Below are 19,410 nucleotides of genomic sequence, written 5' to 3' on the forward strand. Positions count from 1 at the left end.
TTACATAACATTATTTTTCTTCATTGGTAATCGTGGAATACTTATGATTTTTTTTTAAATAATTGTGCATTGCTTCTTTGCATTTCATATAGAACATGAGCCACCGCCCCGACGGTGTAAAAAATAAGCGTTTTACAGGGATTGGCATTTTACAATATAAAACATGCCCCCAATGTCCATGCGTAATTGAGCCTATTAATAGTAACACTGGATCAGACAATGGAAATAGAAAAGTAGCAAGCTACCATTTTCTTTATTTCTTTCCCCCATTTTAATGTATCTGAAACATGGAATAAACATGTCAGAACCATTCATATGACTGAACAGTGAAAACATAATTGGTTTATTTATTGTTTGATTGAACCAAAGATAGTTACAGTATACAAACTTGTTTAAATACACCAGATTACAATAGGAATTGCTTTTTGGCAGGAACTTGATCTCCTTTGATTCAGTTTGGGGGCAGCTGTTTATTGTTTAAAATGTATTGACTCTATTATGATTTACCGTCTTTGAACATTGTATGTGCTGTAAGCGTGATCAAAGCAATACATGTACACGATAACCTAAAGTGCATGCACATTTTTTCAACTTTAAAATGTAATTACCGTAGACTATAGATCCCACACGACGATAGGAAGACTAGGTTTTGAGTTTTCTTTTTTTCAATATGGAAGCAAAACCAATTCAACTTGAAAGGAACTCATCAGTCAGCCTAGTGCAAACACATTAGCTACTCATAAAAACGAAAGATGTACCACCTGACGACTTAGGACAAAAAGTACCTGCTCAGAAGCTGGGCACCATAAATAAAGATTGTTTTGTTTTTTTTTAGATAACTAACTGAAAAACCACAAACATAGCACACAAAATACACCACGCTAAAATGTACGCTTAGCTTATGCTTATGTAAGGCTACAAAATCAATAGAATATATTGTACTTCTGGAGAAGGTCTCAAGTTTTATATTTAGCTCTGGTCACCAACAAATATGAGGCAGGTGGTCTTACCATAAACCACAGAGGACCACAAAACAAAACCACGGCCAGATTTGGCAAAAAGACATTCTTGCAAATAGTGTGTGGACTGAAAAAGCATGTCATGTCATTAACTGGTTCATGGACATTATCACACGTACTGTAGTATACTAGTATGAAACAATTTCAATCAAATTTGCCTGTTTTTAATTTAAAAATATTATTATATAGTTTATTTATCTGCACATCCTACAATGGCATGGGGAAGTGCCATGAGTGGTTAACCTGAGATTAACTGGGCTGGGTGAAGATAATGTGTTCTTTAATGATGCCTCTTGTTGTATAACGTGTATATAGTATGGCCTTTCTACAAATGTGTTTAGCCTACTTTTCATTTGCAATTTCCCATCTCTCCATATTTTCTGACATGAAAACTCGTATTTTATGATGAACTAACAATTTAACATGCCTTTTTATGCTTTCAACAATTATCCTTTCTTCTCTTACTTAATATATGCTACTTTTGAGACTTGTATCTGTTCTATTGATGATATATATATATATATAGATATATATATAGATATATATATATCTATATATATATCTATATATATATATTTATATATATTTATTTATTTATTTATATATTTATTTGACAAAATGTACAATGTTTGCTGCTTCTCCTCCTCTTTATTTAATCGGCATAATATTTGTGTAATTATTTAATGATTTTTCATTAAATGCAAGTGAAAAAGTTAACTGTATAATTTGAAAAGGGATTTAACATAAAATGTTACCATTTCTATTGTGGAATGCAATGTTTTGCAAAATAAAAGCGAGAAATTCCTCTATTGCAGTAATGTGATTGGTGTACTGAAAACATTGAGAACTTCAAAAATGTAATCTAATAATGAGTGGAACATATATCATATTGCAAGTATACACTAACACAGGGGTGCTCAGCTCCAGACCTCAAGCCATCCCAACAGGTCAGGTTTTCAGGATATCCAAGCTTCAGCGCAGGTGGCTCAATCTGTCCCTGCTTCAGCGCAGGTGGCTCAATCAGAGGAGTGAGCCTCTGATTGAGCCACCTGTGCTGAAGCTGGGATATCCTGAAACCTGACCTGTTGGAGGAGAGCTTGAGGACTGGAGCTGAGCCCCCCTGTATTAACACACACTTTTAAGGATAAACAAATATCTGCTTTTCTTGTAACTAGTTTGTACAAATGAGTCCTAAAGATGTTAAGGAAATAGCATGTAACTTCTTTAGTAAAGGTAGCATATATTATAGGGCACAGCTATGTTTCAGTAGCAGGCTATAAATTATATGGCATTTAAGTATGTTTTAATTACAAGTATATGCATTTGACAATTACGCTAGTTTATCACAAGCATCACATTTGACCAGCACAGCCTATTAAATCTACATGCTTTATTTCAGCACCATACATTAAAATTACTAGTGACATATTAAATTGTGTCCTATTTTTAGACTATTGATTAATGCTGTAGCAGAATGTGTAAATAATGTAAATATTATATTTCCTAGACACTGCAAGGATTTATTCATGCTAAAATTAAAATGCACTCGGTCACGAAAGCCCCGGTCTTAAGAAACATTGCTATAAGTAGCTCACTATCTAGGCTGAATGTGACTGAGCAGGGTTGTGTGTCCTATTTTCCATGCCCGCAACAAGGATACAATATGGGAATTCAGCCTGGTAATTACTAATACACCACATAGGCACAATTACAGTCAATGTGCTACATAAAAGAGTCACTTGTGGTCTGCATGCATTACAAAGAGCAGCAGGAGGGCAACATGCAACAAGACAACATGGCCTTGTAAGGAGGAAGGCGACTAGGAAAGTCACTGTGCATAGGAACAAGGAGCTGGATTCTTCTTGCGATGATTTAGGGCCCCCTTATCAATTAGCAGCTTTTGTTTTCAAATTCTTATCACCAGAAGTCTCACAGGAACTGAATCAAACAATACCACGGGGTGCTACGGAGCCTTGTAAACTGTGCTAGACTTTTCCACTCCCTGTCACAGTGCTGGGCTAGTGCAGGAGTGGCCGACTCCAGTCCTCAAGGGACACCGACCGGTCAGGTATTCAGGATGTCCCTGCTTCAGCACAGGTGGTGCAATCAGTCCCTGCTTCAGAACTGGTGGCTCGTTCAGTCCCTGCTTCAGCACAAGTGGATCAATCAGTGGCCCAGTCTCCAACGGAGCCTCTGATAGTCACCTGTGCTGAAGCAGGGATATAAAAAAAAACTGACCTGGAGGTGGCTCCTAAGGACTGGAGTTGGCCACTCCAGGACTAGGCTAATCACATTTCTGACCTCTTCAAATGCAGTATCAAAATTGCTATACATACTGTAGAGCACTACTATTATATATTATTTATGCCCTTTTACAATTTATGTGAGTATGAAGATGTAAGCCCCTCACCTCTCTGTACCTTCTATTTACATTGTAAGCTGATTGAAGAATGTCTCTATTTATTTACTGTACCCGTGTTTGTTACGTTATCATTTTATTGTTCGTTACCCGGTTGTACTGCACTGTGGAATATGTTGGTGTATTATAAATAAACATTAATGTAACCCCTCTACTTTTAGCTCTCAGACGTATGATTATTGTTGAGGCCGAGGCCTGAATCCCTGTTAATAACTTACTGGGACACACGTGGCCTATGGTCAGATGACATCAAGAATACGGACACGGTGTATGGGTGTTACAACTGGTTTACTTATTCACTTCTAACTCAGGTACCTTGTGATCCTCAGCAGAGGATCAATACACACAGTATACAAATACTGTCGTGGCTTGCAAGCTTACAATGTTTTGGCCAAAGGGTTAAACCAAATAACCCCTTTTCAAGAGAATATATAAGTATTTAACTGTGTATTTCTGTCATGTTGGATGTAGCATTGGGCTTCTCTGTCTGTTGTATACATATGCCACGCTCAATAGCACTCCTTTCTGACACTTATATACATATATATTTTGTGGGGACTCAGGGGTTCCCAAAAAGAGCTTGCTGGGGTTTTGTGTGTTTCAGTATACAAATACAGCACAATACCAAATTATGCTGTGCAGGTGTGAATCAGTAGTCAGTGGTCTATTAGCCACCCAATCCTGGCTTGTGATGGTGCTGGCACACTGTGGGAGCTTGTTGTGTACTAACTGTTGCAGGCCTGTACTTCCAAAACAGTACTTCGGTACCGATGTGCTTTATAGCCGCTGAGGGTCCCTTTCGAGAGCGCTGTAACTCTCTACCACGTCTAGCACTGTAGTTCGCTGCTCCTGCTGCCATGTGCACTCTCTGCAATCCTAGACCGAACCTCATATCACTCAGGTCTGTGCAGATCTAACTTAACAAGACTCCTCTCCCTCATAGTTCCTCCTTTTCCACAGCCGTTATTATTTGCTGCTCTCATGTCCATTACAGTCACATGTCTAAAGCACACTGGAGAGGAACCTGCCAGGGGGAAGTGTGAGTGTGTGTGGAAATCATCACACAGGGGGTTACAAATCAATAATTAATAATAAAAAAAAAGACATAAGTTAATGTGGCACAGACTTGTGCCTTATCTGCTGTAAATTTGTATTTTTCTGTGTGTAGATATCAAATCATGTCATTTTCCATGTAAAACATCAGAAAAATAATCTTTTTTTGTCACTAAAACAAAACTAAACACAAGGGTTCCCAGCACACAAAACAATGACAAATACTAAGCACAGGGTATACTGTATGCTAAAGACCAAAATGTATTATGTATAAAATATTTGCTACATACAACTTTGTGGTCAGGTAGAGGAGATCAAAGTTATATACAATCTAGATGGTGGAACCAAAGGGGGAGGGGGAGAGGGGAAGGGAGGGGAATGACACAGAAAAGGTGAGGAAAGGGAAAAATAATAGGGGGAAAGAAATATGTGGCGAGCAGAGGGGGACAACATTTCGGGTCAGAGAGTCCCTTCTTCAAGCCCGTTCCCACAGACCCAAAGGGCCTATGGTTCTTCCCTCCAATCCAGCCACACAGTCCTCCCTCAAATGAACTAAAATCAATATATAACACACCAACGTATGTGTCGTCAGGAAATTATAGCACCATGGAATGGAATCAGTCAAATAGTTCATCCACTCTGACCTACATATAATGGTGAGTGCACTAAGTCACATTCAATCAAGGTTCTGTCACTAGGCAAAACAACTAACATGTGATCAGAAACAGCACCTATAATTGTATCTAGAGTACTAGAAAAACAGTACAACTGCCCAGGCTATAGAGTAAGCAAGGAGCAAACACAAAATACTGCACAGTGAGATAAGTCAATGGGTTACAATATGTGTCCCGCAGTCTATCTGAATGGAGTGCCGCTGGAGGAAAGTAACATAGGCCCTTTGGGTCTGTGGGAACGGGCTTGAAGAAGGGGCCCTCTGCCCCGAAACGTTGCCCCCCTCAGCTCATCACACATTTCTTTGCCCCTATGGTTTTTCCCTTTCCTCACCCTTTCTGTGTCATTCCCCTCCCTTCCCCATACTCCTCGCTCCCCCTTTGATTTCACCATCTTTGTATTGTATATAACTTTGATCTCCTCAACCTGACCACAGAGTTGTATGTAGCAAATATGATATTCATAATACATTTTGGTTTTTGGCATATACCTTGTGTTTAGTATTCTTCATTGTTTTGAGTGCTGGGAATCCTTGTGTTTATCTGTAATTTGTTGAGGAGGGTTTAGGGTCCCTCCACTGTTCCCTTGCAAGTACTCCTCATTTGCCTAGCCCAGAGGAGCGCAAACTTTTTGTGCTCCGCCCCTGTCTTCCCTGCTACGTCGCCCGCGCCCCCTCTCCCTACCTTAGAGCTGTGCCATATGACGCCTCAGGTCATGTGACATCATGTGACCCGCTGCGTCATTTGACGCGTGTGATGTCACATGACCCTGCAGCATCATTTGACTCCGCGTTTCAATGGCAACGCATCACAGAGCGGCTGAATCTGGGTAAGTAACGTGTTGCAGAGGCCTCACGCGATCCTCCAGCATCGGCCCATGCCCCCCAGCAAAATCTTGCGCCCCCCAGTTTGCGCACCCCTGGCTTAGCCTATCCCAGTGGAGGGCTGCCTATACCGCATACTTTTTCTAAAACAAAACTACATTCCGCAGTAGCATCAGGTATCGAACGTACGTTTTTCGCCATAAGGCCTGGGACATAGAGGATTAAACAGCGCTGAGCTGCGCTCCTGCTCTGCCTCGCCTGCTCCACAATGGAGCTTTTTCCTGTCCTTGCAGGCGAGACAGTGAGCGCGCTCTGGGGGTGGGGCGGAGGCGGGGGCGGAGCAGAGGCGTGCCAGGAGGCGGAGCGGGAGGCGGGGCTAGTCCCTCGCTCCAATTGGATGTGAGAGGTCACGTGACTGCTTACATCGCTTCCCCGAGCGGCAAATTTTAAACTTGCCTGTCTCGGCAAAGTTTCAGAGACTCCGCACGCATAAGCGCATGCGGAGGGGGAAACTATAGCCGCGCTGATGATAGATGCAGGGGGTTTGTGCATCTGCTCAGCGCGGCTCAGCCCGCCTCAGCGAGCTTCAATTCACTATGTCCCAGGCCTAAGACACATTCCAGGCGCAGCAAGACACCTTTCAGCCTATGCAAGTCTATGTAAGGTGTCTTCTAGCACCGTACAGTTTGTTATGGCAGAAGATTGCCTAGTAAATATGGACTGATATGCCCAGAAAGCCATACCCCACAATATCTTGCCTCCAGACAATCACAAAGCATGTGTAATCCTACACCATTAAAAAAAACATTAAAACCACACCACATGCAGACCAACACATACCGCAATCATTTTATTTTATTTATTTACAGTACCAGGGTCCTATATTAGCTGTGCTTGTAACAAGACACTACTTACTGTATATAATACAGTATACCTGTAAGTTTTGAAGGGGGAAAAAAATATTCAGAAGCGTTTTAGACAGCAAGCACAGTGAAACAAAGCCTTGTCTTTCACAAAGTGTTTACGATCAATGTGAAAAAAATATATCCTTGGGCTAAAATGTTTAGTGGCACCCAGAAGTCTGAAGAGAGCAGCTCAGGCTTGTGGTTGTTCAAGGGCACTTTATCATCGCCTGCATTCTCAAAGGGATCTCTGAATGAATAGTGCTGGGTTACTCAGCCTTCTATTCCACGCCTATTCCTCTTCATTTTCCTTGGCAAGACTTTGAGCTGGTCTATTTTTAGCTGGATGGCTTTCTATTTTTAGATGACTACCAGTTAAGAGACATTTATTAGGAAAATACAAAAGAGGGCGGAGATGGAAGTTCCCTTCACATATTGTAAGGCAAGTCTTCGACCTGTAACTCCAGGCATTTCAGCTGCTTCCAATCTTGGAAAAATAAAGAGAATTCAGAGTTCAGGGATTTAAAAATAAACCTACCCTCTGGCAAAGAGACCAAAATACAACAAGCTGTTACTATGTGAAACAGTGTCTATGAAAACAAAGAGCATTCTTCTATGACCAGATTGGAATAACGGCTTTAGTACTATTACCATATGAGAATATTACATAGGCATGTCACATTTTTCCAAACTCTCAGCCAAAATATGGGTTTTTGAAAGACCGGAAGAGGCACTTGTGCTGTAAACCTTGTGCCTTTAAAATATTCAATATTGAATAGAAGAAAAGAAAAGTATAATGAAAGTAAATGCCAGTAATCTTAAAAAAAATCATACTACAGATTAAACTCAAACGACCACGCCATCACATTTTTAGGGTAGGCTGAGCAAACTCTAATTTCTGGGATTTTGAATCTATCCCAATGACCTGAGACTATTTCTTCACCTTAATACAATCTGAAACACTAATGACTTTATAATGAAATCTTTTTATTCAGGTTTGGATAAATGCAACATATCATTGCAACAAGGAGTGGCAAACAGCAAGAGGACTCGAAACAATGATGTTGTTTCCAGGTTGGTGTGGTTGAACCTCTCAATATGGCGTAGAAAGGTAGATGGACTAATGCTTATGCAATTACTTTTTCAGTGACCATTAGAGATAACAGTGTAAAGCCCACCCACAATTTCGCATACAGTATACATTAGTATTAATGTGAGAAACCTAAGCTTCCTGAAAAGTCTATCAACATGGAATCTGCAGTTTGTGGCAGGGATCCTATGGTGTCTGATTCCATTTCTCAATGCACTGCTGAAAACGCAGGGAAAGCGTTTTCATCTATAAGGACATGACTGATGTCCATAAATGCATTTAACAGCTCTTTACTTCCATGACCCAAGCTCTGCTTTAAGTGCTACTTGATGCAGCTGGCAAAAACATGAGAGATATCTCTGAGAAATGGTGAAGCTAAAAGTAAGGGGTAGGCTTTAAAGTAAGGGGTTGGAACCAGTGAGAGACAATCAGATTCTATTTTGATGTGTTTTTGCATGTTATGGTAGGAGATGCAAATTGTGGTAATAAATCAGGCAGAATGCAGTCCAGTTGGATTGGTGGAGAATTACAGTCACTGTCGGAGTAGGGAATTATGATTACTTTACATAGGTAAATGCTATATATATATATACAGATCTAGCAAGACTTACTGTCCTTGGCACCACAGACGAATAAATTAATTCTTGTCTGCGGTGCCAGGGACAGTGTCTGTCATGCTGGAGCTGTGGGGGCTTCATGCTTATGGATGGAATCCTCCACAGCGTTAATCCTAAAGTCGCACAACCGTCGCAGTCGCGTGACCGCTCATGGCAGCAGCACGGAAGTCACTAAATCTTACTACATCTGTATACAGTACATTTATAGTCCATGCCATAGAGTTAGCAGCTTCACTTTATACAGTTACAACTGAGCTAAAGTGGCCTATAGAGCAACAAACACACATAATAGTTATGTCTCCATGCAATACTGATACCGCACACATAGCTCAGAGTCCCAGTGCAGCAGCGAATGAGCTATGTTGTGTTTCTAGCATGTAGCACTATAGACACAACGCTAGATCAGACAGCTAAATTACTATTTCTTAATGTTATCATATAGCAGTTATTTAACATTAACATTATTTAACATTGGATTACTATTTTTTTTTTACATACTATTTTAGATTTGTTTCTCTTTAATCAGAAATACCCCCTACAATGCTTTCTAATTCGCGTTCTGTAAAACGTTATATTTAATATCCAGTGCAATTATTAATAATTACATTGCTTTTATTCATGTCAATATTAAATAAAATAAATTACTGATACTGAAAACATGTATGTGTGCTAAGTATTACCTGAAGAGACAGGAAAAATAATGAATGGGTTCGGGAAGCAAATACAATTCTGTGACATCAGCACAGGGGGGGAGAATTTAAAAGCAGTCGAAAACCATCTTTGAACAAAGATGGTACTCAACTGGGTTCCAAGGGTTATCAAAATACAAAGAGGACAATGAAAACTTAGATAAATGCATGAGATTATGAAAATTGTTGGAGAAAAATGTAGAAGAAAGGCTTGCAACCACAGAACTGGAAGATCATTGGGGAGGGCTTAATCCATCAGTGGTTCAATAAAGGCTGAAGATGCTACATATATACACACGTGTGTATATATATATATATATATATATATATATACATTTATATATATATATATATATATATATACATATATATATATATATATGTATATATATATATATATATATATATATATACACACGTGTGTATATATGTAGCATCTTCAGCCTTTATTGAACCACTGATGGATTAAGATTGATGGATATATATATATATATATATTGGAAGATGGTAACTGGTGCAGGGCTCCAGAGGCTCCTTCCGACAGACAAATCCAATCTTGTGGAGTTCAAACAGTGTCTCCAATAGCAGCTGGAAGGAGCCTCTGGAGTCCTGCACCAGTTACCATCTTTTTGCAGCGTCAAGTGAGAGTTGGACTGCAGATTCTGGATGCTGACTGACCAAATTGGCGGTAATATATATCACACTTTGCTTTTTTTTACCTACCTTTGTGAGGGAATTTTCACCCCCCCCCCCCCTCCCTTCCCCCCCTCCCCCTCTCCCTTCCAATAAATGTACAATTTTACGCTATGGGGCGTGCACTCTCTCTTTCCTATAGGTATTTCTTGGATGTGGTTCATCCTATCTGAGAGCTGCCGGAGACCCCCACACCAGTATTCATTGTTCAACTATTGATGGACTTCATTTGAAAAGGACTGGTTTACCCGCTCTTTCCATTTTTTCTGTTTATTCATGTATTGGTGTGTTATATAGCTTTATAGTTCACTCATTGAGCACATAGGATATTATTATATATATTTTTTTTTTCTTATAGGAAATAATCCTTCATTCTTTATGTTATCCCCTAATTGTTTATCACATCACTCATTGGTGCTACTTTATATTTCCTCTTTTGTTCCCATATATATTTGTATACAGAATATATGCAACAAAAACGTGTGTGTGTGTATGTGTGTGTGTGTGTGTATATATATATATATATATATACACACACACACACACATACACACACGTTTTTATATATATATATATATATATACACACACACACACACATGTGTTTGTTGCATATATATATTGTATATATAATTATATAGTTACATAGTTACATAGTAGATGAGGTTGAAAAAAGACATAGGTCCATCAAGTTCAACCTATGATAAATTTAGACAACAGATACTTTATCCTATATCTATACTTACTTATTGATCCAGAGGAAGGCAAACAAAAAACCCCATTAAGGGGAAAATTAATTCCTTCCTGACTCCAAGAATTTGCAATCGGATTAATCCCTGGATCAACATCCTTCCCATGTATACTTATTTTGTATATCCTTGTATACCTTTCCCATCTAAAAAGATGTCCAACCTTTTTTTGAACAAATCTATTGTATCTGCCATCACAGTCTCCATGGGTAATGAATTCCACATTTTAACTGCCCTTACTGTAAATAACCCTTTCCTTTGTTGCTGGTGAAATTTCCTTTCCTCCAACCTTAAGGGATGGCACCGAGTCCTTTGTACTGCCCGTGGGATGAATAGTTCTTTTGAAAGCTCCTTGTATTGTCCCTGAATATATTTGTATATAGTTATCATATCCCCTCTTAGACGCCTCTTTTCTAATGTAAATAAATCTAATTTAGCTAGCCTCTCCTCATAAGTTAGAATGTCCATCCCCTTTATTAATTTGGTGGCTCTTCTCTGCACTCTCTCTAATTCCATAATGTCTTTTCTTAGGATTGGTGCCCAAAATTGTACTCCATATTCAAGGTGTGGTCTTACTAATGCTTTGTAAAGGGGCATAATTATGTTTACTTCCCTTCCATCCATTGCCCGTTTGATGCAAGATAAGATCTTGTTTGCCTTTGCTGCTACTGCATGGCATTGGGCACTATTGCTAAGCCTGCTGTCTACAAGCACTCCTAAATCCTTCTCCATCAAGGATTCCCCCAATATATCTCCATTTAATTTGTAAGTCGCCTTTTTATTCTTGCATCCCAAATGCATAACCTTACATTTATCTGTATTAAACCTCATCTGCCATTTACCTGCCCATGTTTCCAGTCTCTCCAAGTCCTTCTGAAGAGAAATTACATCCTGCTCTGATTCTATTACCTTACACAATTTAGTATCATCATCAAAGATGGAGACTTTGCTCTCGATCCCAACCTCAAGGTCATTAATAAACAAGTTAAAAAGCAGGGGTCCCAGTACCGATCCTTGAGGTACTCCACTCACGACTTTAGCCCAATCGCATAATTGTTACACAAAATCCGGTCAAAATTGATTCACGTCACTTTGGATTGCTTTTTATACAAATAACATCTTAGTCGTACTAGGTACAAAGTCTTAACAAAAGGGTCATACTCATTTTGGAAAATCTCTGCATTCCTTGCTGTTCACAAAAGATGCCTGGTGAAATATGAACTGGATCATTCTGTGTCTCGACCAACAGGTTGAAATCCTAGTCAGATCACAGCTGACTCATCCCTATTTGTAGTACTCAGTTTACCGAGTCTGATGAGTGAATTGTTGGGTCAATCCAAGTTTTTAAAAGCCTTAACAACTTAATATATAGTTGTCACAATAATTGTTATGATTCAATGAAAATAATGACTATATAACGGAAAACATTTATGTACAATATCAATGATCTATTGGTGCTTCAGACATGTCAATCATCTGCGCTGGAATGCGGGATAGAAAATAGGAATGATACACCAATTATAACGGGTTTGGATATTAGAAAACCAAAGTACCAACCTACACCCTAGTTTTCACAATATATTTATATTACTGTAAGGCAAAACCATGTTACAAAATAAAAGATTAATGCCTTACATCTCATTTCTGATTGTAAAAATTATTTTAGCTATGAAGAAACTAATTAGAGATTTGTCATAGATATTAAGTACTCTTAAAACTAATAATAATATCCCTGTTACTGTTATTCTACAAACATTGCGAGCATAATAGCAGGAGATGATAAAAAATTAGTATTGCTGTTGCAGAAACACAAAATATATTTCCACAAAGTCGCCATCATTTATGTCCTATGAATGTCAGATGCCCCATTCAGCACTGAGGAACTCCTCACTTTGTGGCAGAGAAAGGCAAATGAAAAGATAACCTTTACCATGGTGCTAAAGTGGGACTACCTACCGCAGCCGATTACCCAACAGAATTACAGGCTCTATCAGTGGCCACTGATACAGTAAGTAAATGCAGAACATAGAATCAAATAAGTACAGCAAACATCAGGCCAGCCAGTTATATACTGTATACTGAATAGTTCCGCCTTCTGTGATTGTGTCAATCACCTATTTTCAGAAAATATGTTTGCGTTGCATTCTGAATTTGCTTTTTTTTAATGTTTGCTCTTTTAATGTGGGGTGCTGGTTCTCTCCAAATTCATTAAAACACAACTTGACAAATTAATGTTGCCCTCCTTGTATTCACCAGTTGTTAAATATCATAAATGCGTGAAGCAGAAGGGCATGCATAAAGCAGTACCACATGATCAGCTCTTTACTTTCTTAAAAACATATTATTTTAACATGATGTCCCATATTTCAAGAATATTAACATACGTGCTCACCAATACTTGGCTCGGTTTCTATGTAGTGGTATTAACAATTCTGTTTTTATCACGTTTGAAGTAGGCCTCTGATTTTCTGGTGCATTATTTAAGGGCAAACAAGAATCTGCTCTGCAATAAGAATCATGGAGCTAGAAAAAGATCCACATATAGTATGCATGTGGCATAGAGAAGGATTTTGGGGGGAGTGGGGCCTGGTAAGTATCAAAACTGGGGAAATAGTGCAAAACAACAGCAAATGCAAAAACAAATCCAATTTCTTTCAAAGTGCTGTTCTATCTGCTAATGTAATTTTTATTTTTTAAAGATTCCTTTGCCGCTGTACATCTCAATTTACACTTCTCTGTTTTTTTTTTCCTCTGGTCGCTAATTCTTCATATTTGTGAACGTGAGCCCCTGACTGAAATGACAGTGGCCAGCAAGTCCCTTTGCCTCTGTAGCCTTGGAAGAGAATCTGTGGATAAGGGTGATAATGCCTTGCTGGAGGCATGCAGCAGTCAGCTCTGTCCTCCTTCATGGGATGAAAGCAGTGGGAATATGCAGCAGAACAAGCTATTAAACCACTTGTTTTAATGAGGGCTCCGAGCCTGTCTAGAGAATAACATAAATGAAATAAAACACATATTGGAAAAAAGAAGATGCTTATTGAGGGCACTGCGTTAAACTCACTTTTATTTTTTGGGGTGGTGCATCAACAATAATGTGTTTGTGTTTTACACCACGTTGTGCACACACGACTAATAAATAGCCAATAACATTTCAGCAATCTCCACTGCAGTGCAGTAGCCTAGACGTGAAAGAAAAATACAACTCCAGTTCAACGTGTTCTAGTCCAATGTCTTTATTCTTTAGATGTGGAAAATGTTCCACTTCAAAGAAATAAGTTGATCGGTAAATTGCTACTGTTCATTTCAGAAACAACAAAGAAATCAATAGAAAGGTACTGTATTTCGTACGCATCTTGCTTTTAAGAGGTGAAGACCCATCTGAACAGTTACCGTGCTTATTACTGTGAATATGAAGGTAAGAGTCTTAATTGATATCAAGAGCCTTTCAAAATCTAATTAACCTCGCAGCTAGTTATTAACTTTGTGACCTTTAAAAATCATTGACACAAAGGACTTTTTTTTATACAATCCCATTCAAAACATCCCAACAGGTGACATGACACAAGCCAGGTCACCAAACCCACTGCTTGCCTTTAAGATTTGACAGGCTAATGCAAAATAAGGCAATCAAGAAAATAGGATTGTAGGATTTCTGTCAGACGCACACGTGGTTGAGCAGCAAGGTTTTGGACGGCATGTCACATGCAGCAAGTGGGATCAGTCACCTGTTCACTACTCACCATTTAATTATATCCACATTTTCAATAGACTGATGCTGCACTGAATCCTTGAATGGCTAAATTGTTATATGGAGAAGAATGTTGAAGATGCCATACATTCCTACATTGTCTTCAATACAGCCATCAATCAAGTGCAAGCAAACGCTCTCTGACAGGTGTACTCTTTAGGATTTACAACCCATGGAGTTTTGCACTTCTAACTAACAACTAGTAGATCGCTCCCATCATGTCATACTGTACTGTACATACCATGGCAAACAGAACAAGGCACCAACATACTTTCCCCAGATACCTACGCAGGGGAAATTGCTAAGAAACGTCCAGTGAGAGAAGCTGTGGATTTTGCTAAATATTCTTCAAAAACCCAATGCATGTTTTTAATAAGTTTATCTTTGCTTTTTGAAACGTACACTTTAAATAATATGAATATATTCATTTTCTAATGCTCATTGTACTGTACAACAAGATTTGGTCTGTCAAGCCAAGTTGTCTTGTAGCTGCAAATATGAGGTTAGCTTGACCTATTACTCAAGTGCTGAAGGTCAAAATCACTTTTTTTGTTCATAGAGCTTTGGGTGAACATTTATGGCCACATTTTTGACATTCAGTGTTCTTAATGTTCAAAATCACATCAATTGAAGAAAGACAAAAAAATATAAAAATGATATTGTCAATGTGGCAGTAGAGACCGTTTAAAGGAGCAATCCTAGCGGGCGATTTTCCTACATTTCTTTAAAATAGGATTGAAGCAGAGAGTCTCTGGAGCTGACCCGCATTCATTTCAGCTCTGGGGACCCCCTGCTTCCAGAGATACGTACCTCTGAAGGAGGTGCCGGCATCTCCTGCAAGTTTAAAGCTCCCGCCTCACGTGGACCAATAGGAAGCTGAAACAGATGATATCATGGCTTCCTATTGGTCCACAGGGTGCAGGAGCTTTGAAAAGCGGCCATTATGTGATCCCTTTTAGCCAAGATAGCTAACGGCACCCCCTACGAAAATTAAGCCGGGGTCCCTGGAGCTGAAATTAATGGGGTTCAGCTCCGGAGACCCCCTGCTTCAATCCTATGTTAAAAAATTACACAATTCTTTAAAAAAATGTCCCACTTGGATAGCCTCTTAAAAGTTGGATGCTTTTATCATCGAAAATATTTAGGGTTTGCCAGGAAGAACTAAAATCAGGGCCATTTTTCCAAACTACAGGGGTACTACCCCTTTTTGGCGATTTATGTATCATACTATAATTAGCAGTTATTCTAAAACTAGTCTAATAAAATCACAGCCCACAACTGGTGCCAAACACTTTAAATAATAATACATTAGCATCTTACCTCTACAATGTCTGAATTTGTTCGACTTTCATGCGGCTCATTGTATTCTGTATATTTCAGCAACACTTTATCCATATCCGTGCTAGCATACTGGAACAGTTTGTTAGTGCTGTTGAAGATGATTAGAGCTATCTCACAGTCGCATAAAACACTCAACTCATAAGCCTTCTTCATTAACCCAAACTTCCTCTTTGTAAATGTCACCTGAAAAATAAAAAAAAGAAAGAAAACAGGTCTGTTAAAATTATGGGGGAAAAAAACTTTTAATGAGGACATTAGCATACTGGCCTTTTTTATGGAACAAGTATTTGCTTTCCTCGTTAATTTTCATCTGTACCGCAAATCAATTCATACTTCAGAATTTAATATCTATACTACTATACTATCTACAACAGCAGTTCATATTCAAGTTCATCAGCCCTCACTGAATGAAACACTGCTGGGTATGTTTATGGTGATTTGAAAAGTATTCACAAAACATTATTTCTTACAAATATATCAGCTGAAACTCACTGTATCTTCCTAGCTCTATAAACAGTTCCACAATCCTGCTCAGGTACATAACGCAGACCACTTTCTGAGCTGCATCAGCGGAGAGCTGATTTAACTTCTAAAACAAACAAGATATGAGTAATACTTAATATTTAAATAGCTGGATTGCTTCTGTGCCAATACAGAGTGTTCTTTTGGCACAGAACAGAGAACTTACTTAAATATGTATATATTTATTGGAATCCTTCTCATACTATTTTAATTTTGTGTTCCGACTTGAGAACATGTTGGTATGGTGACTGGCAAGTAACTAGAAATGTGCACAATTTTCGCAGGAGCTTGCAAGCTACACAACGTTTGCCCTTTTTCAGCCATGAAGTAACAGCAGCGGAGACCGAGTTCGCCAGCAATTTGGCAGGTATTATGTCACTGGGATTAGCGAATGCGCAATTTTACCCAGTTTCGTTTTTTTGCTAAATGCTATAAAATCATGATTAGTCCAATGCTAAGACTCTATGACAGGCGCGCACACCGTGTTCTTGTGTATTTGGGAGGGAGATCAGGGTGAGAAGGGCAGTGTTATAACCACAGGAGATAGTGATCTAGTGATTGTCGCCATGGCCATGGGACAGCAGTTGGAAAAGAGACTAAAATAGTAGCTGCTCCGACAAAAACAGCAGTTGCACTTGACCCCCACCAGCATCCTTCTTGTATGTAAATAAACAAAACAGAAAGGTATATTTTGCCAACACCATCATCTTCTTCATCATCACTAGGTCAGGAGGGCAAACTCACCACCCCCAGGCTACATAGTTATATATTGTAGTAGATGAGGTTGAAAAAAACCATGCGTCCATCAAGTTCAACCTATGCTAAATTTAGACGACAGATGCTCTATCCTATGTCCGTACTTACAGTACTGTATATTGATCCAGAGGAAGGCAAACAAAAAACCCCAGTGATATATCATCTAATGATATCTCATAAGGGGAAAAATAAATTCCTTCCTGACTCCAAGAATTGGAGATTTACTCCCTGGATCAATATCCTTCAAATGTTTACTTATTTTGTATATCCCTGTATACCTTTCCTTTCTTGGATTGGTTGATGTTGGAAAGACAAGAAATAGCTTACAGATAGTAGCCATCCATGCCAAGCTAAGCACAGGTGTTGTTAATATTAATATGAGTTAGAGGGAAGAGGCTGAGGATTAGTTTTCCAAATGTGGATAGGCCTCAACCTCTCGGTGTGCAAGGGCACCAGCAGAACTATCTGCGAGGGAAGGGTCAGAGTCAGATACATTCTTCTTTCCCCCGTAAAAGGTGCAAATGGATGGACAGGAACTGGGAGGAGGAAGATGGAGTCTAATGCTTCTATTTCCTGACTTTAAAGAGGTGAAGGGAGGAGGCTTAGGGAGGGATTGAGGCAGAGATGGAAAAGGATGATGATGACGATGTTGTTGAGAATAGTGGTGCAGAAACTGCACAAGCAGGGATGGGAAGTGATTGATGGCGATTTCATCCTTAGTGCAAAAACAACTGTTAGTGGTCTTGGTGGCGCATCAGTGAAGAAGGTCATGATGATCAAAATGATAGTAGTCAATAAATTATAAGCAGCAGGCAGCAATGGCACTGTCCACCACCACAACAACAACTATTAGCACAAGTGCTGGAATCAGCCAAGTCATCCCATGCATATGCCTACTATATAGGACTTTTGGTTGCAGCATGAGTGTGAGAATAATAATGCAGAATTGTTGAAGCTGGAGGATGCCATGCTCAACTGCCTAAGAAATTATTCCTGTGTAGTATCTATGAAAACTAAGGAGGAATAACTTCTGGCCACTTCTAGACCCTCTCTTTAAGGAGTAAATGAAAGCTGAGGAAGCATATATAGTAGCACAGTACAGGGATACACTTGTGTCTAGAGTGCATGCCCTGATTTAGGAGAAAAGTGTAGGGCTATGTTAGTACTCATCACAGGCAGGTGGTGACCGATTTTCAAATACACCAGTAGCCGTTCAAAGAGCACAACCATCACTTGGTAGGCGGCATAGGGGTACTCTTTATAGCAGAACTAGCTGATATACCCGGCGTTGCCCGGGCGTGGAAGGGCAGGGGGCATGGAGTGGAAGGGCGGGGGGGGCCAAGGGGCGTGGAAGGGCATGGAGGGCAAAGGGCAGGGGGGCAAAGGGCAGGGAGGGGCATGGGGGCAAAGGGCAGGGAGGGGCGGGGGTGGGCAAAGGGCAGGGAGGGGCGGGCAAATGCAGGGAGGGGCGGGGGGGCAAAGGGCAGGGAGGGGCAGGGGGGCAAAGGGTAGGGAGGGGCAGGGAGGGGCAAAGGGCAGGGAGGGGAGGGGGGCTAAGGACAGGGAGGTGCAAGAGGGCAGGGAGGGGCAAGAGGGCAGGGAGGGGCAAAAGGGCATGGAGGGGCAAAAGGGCAGGGAGGGGCGGGGGTGCCAAAGGGCAGGGAGGGGCGGCAAAGGGCAGGGAGGGGCGGCAAAGGGCAGGGAGGGGTGGGGTGCCAAATGGCAGGGAGGGGCGGGGGTGCCAAAGGGCAGGGAGGGGCGGGGGTGCCAAAGGGCAGGGAGGGGCAGGGGTGCCAAAGGGCAGGGAGGGGCGGGGGTGCCAAAGGGCAGGGAGGGGCAGGGGGGCCAAAGGGCAGGGAGGGGCGGGGGGGCCAAAGGGCAGGGAGGGGGGCGGGGGGCCAAAGGGCAAAGAGAGGCGGGGGGGCCAAGGGCAGGGAGGGGCAGGGGGGCTAAGGGCAGGGAGGGGCGGGGGGGGCTAAGGGCAGGGAGGGGCGGGGGGGCTAAGGGCAGGGAGGGTGGGGGGGCTAAGGGCAGGGAGGGGCGGGGGGCTAAGGGCAGGGAGGGGCGGGGGGGCAAAGGGCAGGGAGGGGCAAGAGGGCAGGGGGGCAAGAGGGCAGGGAGGGCAGGGGGGCAGGGAGGGAGGGGGGCAAAGGGCAGGGGGGGCAAAGGGCAGGGGAGGCAAGAGGGCAGGGAGGGAGGGGGGCAAGAGGGCAGGGAGGGGGGCAAGAGGGCAGGGTGGAAGGGGGGCAAGAGGCCAAAGGGCAGGGGGGCAAAGGGCAGGGTGGCAAAGGGCAGAGGGGCAAACGGCAGGGGGGCAA

The 19,410-nt window shown here is 41.1% G+C and overlaps 1 protein-coding gene across 23 annotated transcripts in view; it reads right to left on the reverse strand.

The window, feature by feature from the left end:
- The window catches only part of MEF2C (myocyte enhancer factor 2C), a 248,192-nt gene that overhangs the window by 69,727 nt on the left and 159,055 nt on the right, over nt 1–19,410 (reverse strand). For all 23 annotated transcript variants that reach the window (XM_075592944.1, XM_075592977.1, XM_075592956.1 and 20 more), the window contains one exon: nt 15,794–15,997. In XM_075592944.1, the coding sequence (XP_075449059.1) occupies nt 15,794–15,997 (204 nt within the window). The remainder of the gene's footprint in view (nt 1–15,793; nt 15,998–19,410) is intronic.

Source organism: Ascaphus truei, chromosome 1 (genome assembly GCF_040206685.1).
Source record: "Ascaphus truei isolate aAscTru1 chromosome 1, aAscTru1.hap1, whole genome shotgun sequence".
Lineage (NCBI taxonomy): Eukaryota > Metazoa > Chordata > Amphibia > Anura > Ascaphidae > Ascaphus > Ascaphus truei.